At 49.3% G+C, this 12,647-nt stretch overlaps 1 protein-coding gene across 1 annotated transcript in view; it reads right to left on the reverse strand.

Moving 5' to 3' along the window:
- SERGEF (secretion regulating guanine nucleotide exchange factor) overlaps positions 1-12,647 on the reverse strand; it is a 207,603-nt gene that overhangs the window by 178,268 nt on the left and 16,688 nt on the right. Inside the window, 3 exon segments of the mRNA XM_084773936.1 lie at positions 1,813-1,971; positions 6,351-6,413; positions 8,995-9,108. Coding sequence (XP_084630062.1) covers positions 1,813-1,971; positions 6,351-6,413; positions 8,995-9,108 — 336 coding nt within the window.

Here is a 12,647-nt window from a genome sequence, read left to right on the forward strand (position 1 = left end):
AGTAACAACCCCCCAGCTATCACAGCCACTAATGTCCCCAGCCATTGCAAATGTCCCCTGCAGGACAAAGTCACCTCTTGGGAAGCTTCAATCTTGAGACCTTGGAGAAGAAAGGCAAAGTGTCCTGTCCTGTTCCAGGACTCTGGCGACACTCTGGGTCAGTGTCACACAACAAATGCCTCCACATAAGCAGCTGTATGCTGTTGTGCCCCACCCACCCACCCCCACTGGAGCTCCAGAAGCAGCTAGAGTCAGACACCTCCTTGTTGCACACCGAGGAGCCAGTTGTGACACCGCAAGAAAGACTTGTTCCCATTGCTGAGAGCAGCCGAGTCTGGTTAAACAGAAATGCCGGGTGCTTCTTCTCAATGACATGGGGCCAGGGCAAGGGCTGCCATGGCTGTTGCAAGGAGCATGGAGTGGTGAGTCAGGATCTTCCCATCCACCCCCAATTCAGAATAAACCCAGATACTCAAACACCCCAGCTTTTAAACATTCTTGACCTGGGAGAAAAGGGAACAGGGTGAGGTAGATACATAAGCAAACTGGATTAGCAGCTTAATTAAACAGCTGAACGGTTATAAAAAAAAAATCACGCTCTCAAGTGGAGGTGGAAACCTAGAGCTGAGCTCCCAAGCATCTGGAATGACTCAGCACTGTCAAGAACGCTGCTGCCAACCTCCCACCCCAGGGCCGGGGGACCCGCCCGACATGAGGTCTGCTTCCACTACAGGGCTTCAAAGAGCCACTTCTGTCTTCAACAGTCAGCCACTTAACCAGGTACAGCGATTACGCACAGACTCGCCCCTGTGTGCAAGCAAGAGTGTTTTGTTGCACTGCGCTGTGTGCTATGTGAAGACACCCATAGCCACCCACCTGTTAACACCTAATTACTCAGCCCGCCGCCACCACCGCCACCGCTGCGCACTACCTTGCCACTTTTCACTCCGTACTTGGCGCTTTGCTTGCGCTGTCTCATGCTGGAGTGGCACTGAGTTCTGATATGGCTCTGCCTCTCCTAGGGGCTCTTTAAGGGCATATAAACAGACCTTGCCATTTGTGGCCGGCAAGGCCAGAGAATCCCTGAGAACCCCTGAGGTTCAGAAGGCCTTGTCATGATACCAGACTGTCGGGGGAACTGCAGACCAATGACTCCTGACTACTGGACAGCAGAGGTGAGAGAGGCCACGAAAAGTCAAAATCCAAGAAGAAAGTAATACAACAGCCAAGAAAGACCTGACCTCAGGAAGAAACAAAAACCGATGGAGACTACTGAAGGGAAGGTGAAGATGCCTGCCAGGCATGTGGTTCCAAGAAACACGAGGGCTCAATTGATGTACACAGTGTGTGAGAGCCAAACCTGAGTTTAAATCGGAATGTCACGGCAGCTACAACTCAACCTGAAATATTTACCAAAACCTCCCAATGTGGTTTTAACTCAGATCAGGCGGAAATGAAAATAAAGCCATCTCTTCAGCCATGATCAGGCAAGGGCTCACCGGTACCCTGGACCAACCTCCGGGTCACGTTGGCAGTGGCGGATGCCCTCTCAAAACCTCAAGGACTCTCAGGAGCAGAATGAGCTCACCAGCCCAGCCTCGCATTTCCAGGTGCAAAGCTGTAACGCTGAGAGGAAACGCCACATCCAGCTGACAGCAGAAGGAGATGCCAGCTCCTCTATCTCCCAGTACTTAAAGTCACACCATGCCCCGCCCAGTCCCCTGCCCCCCAAGTCCTTAGCCCGAGACACTTAGCCCCTGAGTGTCGGGACAGCTGCTCTTACCAATCCCGAACTCCCGGATGCACCCTCACCTGTCCGAGCAACCAGGTGTGTCCAGCCACTCCAGACAGCAGTGACCTTTTCGTCCCGAAAGCAATGTGCTTCTATTCTCCGGGGCAGAAGGAGAAACGCAGCCAGGGAAGCCAGCTGCCCGTGCTTGTTACGGCCCCACACATACAGCTCTCCTGTGTCTGAAACAGAGGGCAATGGGAGGTAAGGTCCAGAAGGGCAGGCGACAACTCTGCAGAAGAAACAGCTGTGTTTCCTGCCTATACAACAGCATTTAGAGGAGCTATGCCTAATATGAAATTTACATAGAACATAGTCAAATGTACATAAGCAAGGCCTAGTGTAGGTAACACATATTTGTGTGTGTGTATGTGTGTGTGTGTGTGTGTGTGTGTGTGTGTGTGTGTGTGTATGTGTTCATTCCTGAGGGCACAGAATACACACACATTGGGGTGGGGGAAGTTGCATGCACCCACAAGCGGAGAGCTGGAAGGAGACATCAGGTACCCTGCTCTACGACTGTCTCCTTGGTGACCGGGTCTCCCACTGGAGCTGGAGCTGGGCTGATGGCCCAGAAGCCACAATCCCCAAGTCTCCATGCTACACAATGCTGGGCTATAGGTGGGTGCACTGTCATGTAGATGCTGAGATTCGAACTGGGGTCCTTGTGCTTGCACAGTAAGCCCTCTCACTCACTAAGCCCTCTCGCAGGCCCATTTTCTGTATTTTTAAATAAAAGCTTATATTACCTTTTGTTAGAAGGAAATGCTTAAACTTTTAACATGACAGATTAGAAGATGCCCGATTTGGGGTCTGGGGATGTGGCTCAGCTGCAGAGGGTTGCCCTCGAATACACAGTCCCCAGCTCTGCATAAACTGGGTGTGGTGAGGCATACTTATAATCCCAGAACTCTGGAAGTAGGTGCAGAAGGAGTAAGGAGTTCAAGGTCACCCTGGGCTACACAGTTCAAGACCTGTCTGGACTACAGGAGACACTGACCAAAAAAAAAAAAAAAAAAAAAAAAGGTGGTATTTGGCTTCCACCTTTTTAAAAGGGAGATTATTTCACTGTACTCGCTGTCCACAGAACAGAATGAGCTACCACTGCCCATCTGTGCAGCCCCCGAGCTCATCTGGGCCGCACAGCAATCTCATGCTAGAGGCCGAAGTGACTGGCACGGTGATGTAACAGGAGGAGGAAGCAAACGCAGAGTCAAGTGACTCTGGCTGCTATCCCTGGATCTGCTAACTAGCTATTGACCTTGGACAAATCACTTCCTCTCCAAGCTTTGGTTTCACCAGCTGAATACGGCAAGGGAGGGCTGCTGGCATGAAAGGGCAGAAGGTACAACCTGACGTCACTGCTGACTGGAGCGACTGGCGGCTGACCGTGGCAACCAAAGAGCAGGTGCCTGTCTCAAAGGTGCTCAAGTTCAAAGAAAATTTTAGATGAAAACCGAACAAAATCAAGCTAAGGCTGTAAGTCAGTCAGCCTCTGAGGTAGCGGCCTGCAGCTCCTCAGAGTCCACTGAGAGCTTCCCCAGTCCTGGCAGTGTGACAGCCTACACCTGCACTAGTCACGCCTGAAGTGTGGCTGGCCCACATGAAAGTACTCAACAGACTGCACAGAGAGGGCACACACACACACACACACACACACACACACACACACACACAAAGGCATACTCCATTAATAATGTTCCTAGTATATCAAATAATATTTTGGACATCCTAAGCAAAATGACCTATGAAGATTAATTTTGCCTCTTTCATTTTACTATTGGGAAGATGGCTCACATCCTATTATACAGCACCGCCCCCAAAAGATAAGCTAATCAAGGCTGGGAAATGTTAAATGACTTTCCAAGATCACCTGGCTACCAAGGACTCACAGCCTGTTTCATTTGGTGAGCACCAGATCACGTGCACAGCACCGCTAGCCCTGCAGTGGCCTCATGGTCCCCAAAACTCATCAAAAGCCAAACAGGATCATTACAGCCACAGCTCTGGAGTCTCCAAGTTCTCCCTGTCACTCACTCACTGAAGGACCCCGGGCACAGCACACCATGCCATCTCTAAGGTGAGGATGCTTAAGTGACACAGGTTCCATCACCGACGTCCTACAGGTCGTGGAGGGCAAAGCCCATAGGAGGAGGGCAGAGACAACACCCCTCCCCCCCAACACACACACACACAACATCAGCCCAGGAGACACTGGAGAGCTGAGGAGGAGGCGCCTACATGGCTCAGAATATCCAAACCATGTTTTTGAAAGACAGCCTGCCTTCCACACGGGGATAGTTACACTGTTGCATCAGCAGGTAAAATTAAATTCTGCCGCAATGCCAAATGGTTACATAATCTACAAGGACTCCAGAGAAGAGGCCTAAAGAACACTGAACAAAATCCAATGTGTTAACAGCCGGAGGAAGATGAGAAAAGAGGGCTATTAATCTTGACAATTTTAAACTCCCTTCCAAAATATCAAAAGCCAATTCACTTTGTGACTATACTGAAAGTGATTAAATAGACACTTGAAAGGGGTGAGTATCATCTATAAATTATAGCTCAAAAAAAAAAAATCCAGTCTGTGCATTAAAAAGCACCATAGTCAAAGTGGCCATGTAGGAAATAATCCATTTAGCAATCACATATTTTTGTTCTTTTTTTTTTAATTGACGTTAGGAGGTAATTTGATAATTTCTAGGTTTGCATGCCATCAGCCCTCTTAAATCAATTAGGACAGAAAAAGAAGGAAGCTTAGTCCATTCTTACTCCCACAGGATGGAGGGCCAGCACTAGCTGTGGATGGAGCAAGGCACCTGCGCCCTCCAGTCCCAGGGTCTCTAGAGGAGAAGGTGGGGCCAGGAGCCAGTCAGCAGGGCCAGCAGTCAGCTCAACACTTTCACCAGCCACCAAAGGCCAACTGAAGAGAAACCTCGGGCTACAAACCGATGCCTCTTGTGTCAGGTGGTTAGTTGCTTCTGACTGTTAACCAACAGTTCACTGACAGCTCAGTATAAACTAATAGTTAGTTGTCAGTCAGTTCGGCTGGGCCATGCTAAGGCTGTGAGTTTACAGGCCTGTACAGGCATGAGTTTCCACACAAAACGCTGAGCAGGCATACCAAACATGAGAGTCCCTGGGTACTGCTTAGAAATGAAAGACATCTGACTCTGTGACAGGTCTGAGAAGATAAGGCCCTCGGAGGTGCTGGCTACAGTCTGCCCTGCTGGAGCAGCACAGTCCACGTCAAAGGGGAGGTCTTCCCTCATGAGAACACGCTGCGTGGCTCTCGGAGGCAAGGCCACTGTGTCACTTATATTGCGTTGCCTTGGCACTGATGCATGGGGGGATGGAGAGTCAGAAAACTGCAGTATTAAAGGTAAGCACAGTGGAGCATACCTGTGATGCTAGCCCTGGGAGGCAGAAGGAAAAGAATCAGGAGTTCCAAGGCCAGCCTCAGCTCCTTGTGTTTGGGACCAGCCTGGGCTACATGATACTATCTCAGAAAGAAAGAAAGAAAGAAAGAAAGAAAGAAAGAAAGAAAGAAAGAAAGAAAGGAGAATATTTAGTGTGAGAAAAAAAGGACTGAAGAAGTGAAGCAGAAAAAAAAAGAAAATATATATAAAGTAGACTAACGTTATATATAGATACATGCAAATAAATAGGTTATATGGGAAGCTATAAAGATAAAAGATACGTGAAAGAGAAATATAGGTAATTAGAGTAGACAAGCACGTGGAAAGAAAACAGGGGGATAAATATATGAAGCAGAGAGCAGCAGGTTAACATAGGTTCGCATAAAATAAACAGCGAGACATTATAGCAAGAAAGAGACTGTGACAAGTCACAGCTGACAGTGAAACGGCTAAGAAAGGAACGGGCATCCTTAGCGAGGTCGCTCACACCAGCAATCCTTGCACTCAGGAGGCTGAGGCAAGAGAACCTCAGCAAGTTTGAGGCCAACCTGGGTTACATAGTGCATTCCAACCCAGCTGGGGCTGCAGAGAGAAACTCTGTCTCAAAAGCAAAGCAAAACAGAAGAGCAGTATGCTACAGGGTCACATACTTGCTCCCTGACACCCCAGTCAACAGCGAGCCACATCACGGTACCCATGTCACATAGCCTCAGTGTGCAGTGGACCGTATCCCCTTGATGTTCAGGCAGTGTGACATAGCCCCATCACTGAGCGGGACATGGCTACACATGAATTTACTGTTGGTTTCTTGATCTGCCCATCGCAATTCCCCCAAGAGAAAGATAATCTTTTCCATCCTGTATAGCTGAAGAAACTCAGAGGAAGAGCAATGAGCCAAACCTTGATGTGAGACGCTTTATACATACCATCCAAATAAGCCCTAGCGGCTACCCATAAAGTATTCTGCAGAAGGGGAAAACGGTCTCAGAAGGGAAAGTAATTTTGCCTAAAAGAATACTAAGAGTGGTATAAACTCCCACTCCAAAATGTCTGCCCTCCCCCGGCTGTCTCAGCCTCAGTCCAGGCCACACACGCAGACATCTGAATAGCACACGCAGCTCTCGGGAGCAGGTACCCACCTGTTAATGAGGCTGAGTGGTCAGAACCGGCAACAGCACACACTGCTGTAGAATCCTCTAGGCCTGGAAAAGAAATGTGTCTGTTTTTGAGCTATGTTTATGCCAGAACCCGTTGCGTGAAGAGTGGACTCTAGGGCCACGCTTTACCTGAGCGTGTGAGGACACCCACCTGGCGCAGGCAAGTGTGGGCAGCAGTACCGGCGGGATGGTTGGCAGGATGGAGACAGGGATGTAACAGGGTTTTAATAAGTCCATGTACTGAGGACAAAGCACCACAGCCCTCACTGTCACAGAGGAAAAGGTACAGACAAGAGGCGCAGAAAAGCCCAGACTGGGATGGAACAGGACAGATGAGTGGAAATTCACATTTCTGATATAAACCATGAGCACAGACACGAGAAAATGTACGTGAAATGCGGGTGTGGGTTTCCGAGCACTGACTGCTGAGGAAGGTTGAGAGCAGAACTCCAACCTTGAGATCCTATGATGCGCAGGATTGAACCACAGAGCAGGCCACCTCAGGACACACAGCCTGGTTCTGTGAGCCTGCTTCTGTCCTGCAAGTCCAGCGCGCTACCTCCCAGAACTACATGTCCCTCAGCACCACAGCCTGCGGTAATTCGTGGTCTAGCCTGCAGAAAAGCACAGCTCTAGGCTGCAATTGTTTCTGGAGACATCTGTTTGACCAGCTAAAGGGCATCTCATACCTTCAAGGGCCCTGTGGAATGAAAAGAACAGGCAGTTGCTCCCAGCCACACACACCAAGCAAGGAGTGCTGGGCCACGGGGCCACCTGGGTAGCAAGGCAAAGATGGGAGAATGCAAAAAAGATGAACTATGAGGGCAGGAAACTGATGAGCCACTGAAACCGCCAGAAAACTCCATCAGACAACTCTGGGCTTTTGTTGCAGGCAGATCCCAAATTGGCTGCTTAAACTTAATTTAATTAAATTATTTTTAATTAAATTTAATTTTTATTTTAATTAATAATAAATTAAACTTGAATTTAAATTGAACAGTGTTTTGTTTTGTTTTTTTTGGTTTTGGGTTGATTTTTTTTTCCTTAGGTCTTCTAGTTTCTGGTCCTGTACTAAAATACACAGAACACCAATGCTCTATTCTTCCCCTTGGCACAGGGAAAAACTATTCACACTGGATGCAAAACGGCGCTTCCCACATGTCTGAGCTGAACCTTGAAGAAACCCCAAAGCTTTTCCAGAGAAAGAGGAAGGAGAGGCACTTCTAGCGCACGCACGCGCGCACACACATGTAAATAAATATGTATACTTTTAAAGACTTTTTGAAGGCAGACGTGCTGGCACATGCTTATGATCCTAGGGTTAGGAGATGGAGCAGGTGAGCTCCAGACCTGTGAAAGACCCTGTCTCATAAAACAAGGTAGACAGAGGAACAAGAGCTGAGGCTGTGGTCCCCTGACCACCGCGTGCACATGCACACGTGCATACAGTACACACATAAACACATAAATATAAATATACACACAGACATGCACAGAACCAGAGTAACCCTAGCACTCCTGTGCTCACTACCACTGCAGTGCCCCATCCTTACCCCATCCAATCCCAGCATCCTCTGGTCTCTCTTTGGTTCCAAGTGGGGGGGGGGGAGTGGTTTAGAGGACTCCAATATAGGATTTCCTAGAGCCAACCCTCAATGAACTGGGCCCAAATATAAGTTACAGAAAAGAAAAGAGACCGACGTGGAACCAGACACAAGCACAGAAAGGCCTACAAAGAGTGTGGGGAACAGAGAGGGAGAGCTGACGAGGGCCTGGGAGAAGATAAAGAAGAAAAAAGAAAGGAGGGGGCAGCCCCTATTGACCAACTGACCAAGCGACTGACCACAGGCCCCTGAGCCGACTGCAGATTACCTACTGTGTTTTCACGTGGAGACACCCCATGCCTGCTCCCCACAACCTCCCTCATCTCTGCTTCCCTTACAGGAGAAGGAAGTGGGCACCAGAGGCACAGCCCACATTCCTCCCTCTGGGGGTGTGACTGCCTGCACAGAGAGGTCATTCCTGTCCCCTTGGCCATACAGGAAACTCAGCAGGGCTGACTCTGTGCAGTTGCCCAGTTGCCTTGTGGGAAACTCGCATCTAGAACGCAGAACGTGCAGACTCACTGTATTAGTGCATACAGCTTCCTTCTCGATCTCTGCCTACCTGCCTGGCGTCTATCGCTCAATAGGTCCCAGACTGGTGGCAAAATGGTGCCTTTTACTGTGGCCACAAAAATCACAAAAAAACTGACATCCAACCAACAGAGAGAGATAGAAAGATCAAGAAATACTAAAAGCTTGAAGCTGGGGCAACGGTCCCTGGGTTTGATTCTCAGCACCCACATGGCAGCTCACAGCTATATGTAATTCCAGTGCTTGGGGATGTAACTCCCTCTTCGGGCCTCCCTGGGCATCTGACATGCAAATGGTACACAGACACACACACAGGCAAATCACCCACACAAAATAAAGGAAGTGTTTAGAAAAATACCGAGAGAGAGAGAAAGAGAGAGAGAGAGAGAGAGAGAGAGAGAGAGAGAGAGAGAGAGAGAAACTCCACTCTGAAGGTCTATTTACTTTCTCAGAAAGAGAAACCAAAAACCATGAAGAAATAAGGAACTCACCTGTCACTTTGCTAGGTTCCTTTGCCGTCAAAAACAATGGGAGAGTCTGCCCAGGACACAAGCGCCGTGCAGAAGACGCCAAGCCAGTGCCCCACTGGAACACACTGCCACTGGCTTCCCAGCGGAGCAGAGGGAAAAGAGAAAATGTACGTCAGGATTAGAGGGGACTGCCATTTGGCCCTCACTGCTGTGGAACTTCCCAACTCAGTCTCAGCCAATGTGAGCCCTACACAGGAGCTCGGCTGCTTCCAGGGGCCCGTGACCCAGCTGCAGGGGTTACCGTCGAGACAAACACAAATCCGTCTTTGGGACAGTCTACGGCCACGAGAGAAAATTCCCGTGTAGTAAAACTTCCTCTACAAGTCCCAGGCACTGCCCCACAGCCACGCCCCTGGAATGCCACCTTGCTCCTGGCTAACCTGAAAAGAATCTTCCCTCAAGTCCACACCTCGCATTTCCGATATGCTGTAGCACGGGTGCGGGGTTTTTGTTTGTTTGTTTGTTTGTTTGTTGTTTTGTTTGTTTGTTTTTGTTTTTGTTTTTCCAGCTGCAGATGGCTTCTGCGAGTGTGTGACATTTGGAATTCTGGGAACTTTTCAGAGGCTATACAAATGCTAGGGCCCCCGACAGGGGTGGGTGGGTGTTGGCTGGTTGGTGGTTGGATGCTATTGGTTGTGGTTTGTCAAGTAGTTGTTTACAAAGAAACAAGAAGAAATTAGACATCCTGCCAGTGAAGATCAAACTTGCCCCCAGGAACTCAACGCCCCTAATCAGCAGGAAGCAGTCTTAACGATAACGTCATCCCCTTCCCCCTGCATCCTTCCTTCTCTCCAATCTAGTGTTAGGGAGTTAAAAGGGTGAGGAAGAGTGAAAGAAAAAGGATCCCGCAAACTAGCAAGCGCCAGCTACAGGCTGTGATTTAGCCACAGTCCCACGGGGAATTGGTAGCAGAGGAAACTCTGAGGTCCATCTGACACTCAAGATAGTGCCTTTCTACCCCACCAAAGCAAATTCACATTCTCGATGGTCACATCCATGTGTAGTTGTGATTACAAAATGGTGCGGCAGTCATTATTTCATTAGGATGACCGCTTGAATCTATGCATCCGCATCCCAAACCCTGTAGAAGTGCAGGGATAAAAGCCTATGCATGTGGCAAATAGCGAGATGTGCACAACGTGGATGCTGCAGCTAACACCAAACGTCAAGGCCTGCTCCTCTGGACCAATCTCCAGCCAGCACTCCTAACGTAAAGAGGCAAGGCTGGTTTATGAAGCAGCAGCTGTGACCGCTGAGAACAGTGCAGCACAGCCCACGGGTGCCATAGACGAAGACAACAACCTCCCTCGTGGATAAACTGCAAGGGAAGAGGCTTCCCCGACTACCTCAAAACGATGGTTTTGTGACGGTTCTTATTCAGGGCCTGAGTTAGGTCTGCATACAACAGCCGGTTGACGCGTCCACCGTGTCTCAATAGATTTTGTTTTTCCCTTTGAGATGTTCCCAGATGTTTGGTTTTACTTGATGTGTGTGAGTGTCTGGCCTGCTGGTGTGACCACATGTGTGTCTGGTGCCGACAGAGGTCAGAAGAGAACATCGTCTCCCCTAGAGCTGGAGCTACAGACAGCTATATAAGCCACCATGCGGGGTCTTCTGCGAGAGCAGCCAGCGCTCTTAACCAATGAGTGGTCTCCCCGGCCCCTCTCTGAAATATTTTACTGTAAAATATGCACAGTGTAAAATGTATCACCTTTAGCACTTTAAGTGTCTAACGCAGTAACACCACACAGTCACCATGGTGTGCAACAGTTACTCTTCCAGCTCCAAAACGGCTTCATCCTGCAAGCCTGACTGTGCCACGTGACTCCCCATCCCTGGCCCCCTGCGCTGGGGCTGCCATTCTACTGTCCCTCTACTGTCCCTACTTGTGACCACTCATATGAATGGAATCCCAGCATTTGTCCTTTTTACGGCTGGCTCAGGCCACTCAGCGTCGTGTTCTCTATGGAAGAGCCTGTCAGCAGCTCTGTGCTTTTTAAGGTCCATGCTATTTCACAGGAGGTGTGTGTGTGAGAGGGGAGAATTTAGATATTCCTCACCGGATCACTAGTTAAACTAACTGGCTGCTATAGATGGAACTGTGCACCACCCCACAACATCCACGTGTGGAATTCCTAATTTCCAGTGTGGCTTTGTTCGGAAACAGAGCCTGTTACAGAGGTGAGGAAAGCTTCCTGGTGCCTATGAGAAGTGGGGTTAGTCCAGTAGGACCAGTATCTTTATGGAAGACCCAGGAGAGAGCTCTCTCTACACAGATGCACAGAGAAGCCATCTAGAAGCCAAGAAACCAGTGTCACCAGAAAGCAGTCCTAATGGTGCTCACCTGGGCTTTTAGCCTCTAGAACAATGAGAAAATAAACGTACGTTGTTCAAGCCCTTTGGGCTGTAGTATTTTGTTAGCACAGCTCTAGCAGGCTAATACAGTACCACAGCCATACCATATTTCTCATTGCTAAAAGGAATCAGTCGTGGATATACACTGGCTACGACAGATCTCCAGGGAATTACACTATGAAGGAAAGCCAGCCCTGAAAGGTTACAAACTGTCCAGGAGCATCTAAAAACATTTCAGAAGGGACATTACAGACATGGGAAACAGGAGTGGTCGCCAAGAGCTGAGAAGGGGCTGGGAGCAGCAGGAAGTGAGCACGGCCACGCACACCAGCAGGAGAGACCTTGTGGTGACGCACTTCCTCTGCTCCCTCACTGTACCAGCATCAAATCCCAGCCGAGCTGCAGCACCATCAACCCTGAGAGGTGTTACCACTGAGGGAAGCTAGAATAAGAATTCGTGGGAGTGTTTTTTTTTTGTTTTTAACAACTTCATGCAGGTCTATGGTTCTCTCAGAACACAAAGTTGGACGTTTTAAAAAATTGCATGTGCGTGAATGTTTTGTCTGCCTCTTTGTCTGCTCTCCACATGCATGCCTGGTACCCACGGAGGCCCAAAGAAAGGATCAAATCTCCTGGTGTTGGACTACCAGACGGTTCTGAGCTGTTCTGTGGGTGCTGGGAATCGAACCTGGATCCTCTGGAAGAGCAGCCAGCACTCTTAACCATTGAAGCATCTCACGATCTCACTTCAGGAGAGGCCTCAAGCAGCAGCAAGCCCCAGGCTTACCCGCACAGAGCTCCACTGGCCTCCTTGCCTCTCCTCCTCTGCCCTTGCCCACCCACACCTGGACTCACACAGCACAGAGACTTGGCAGCCACAGGTGCTGAACACTGAGACACAGTCCGCGAGGAGCAAGAGCAGGAGTGGAAAATGGAAGACACCGAGGGAGGACCATCTCCCACCCATCCCTGAGTTGCTGACTCCTCCCGTTCCTAACTTCTCTCCTCTGAGGACACCCTAGCTTCTCTCTCCCTTTCTCTCCCCAGCACATGCCCCGGCATCACATGTATGTTCATGTGTGCAAGTGTGTGTAGAAGCCAGAGTTCCGCCTTGGTGGTGTTCCTCAAATGTCCTCCATTTCCAGCTGAGATAAGGTTTCTCATTGTTCTGGAATTTCCTCAAGCAGGCTGAGCTAGCTGGCCAGCAAGCTCCGGGGATGTGCCTGTCTCCACTTTTCTCCTCACCACTGCTGTTCTGG

This window comes from Acomys minous, assembly GCF_964271855.1.
Source record: "Acomys minous genome assembly, chromosome: 2".
NCBI lineage: Eukaryota > Metazoa > Chordata > Mammalia > Rodentia > Muridae > Acomys > Acomys minous.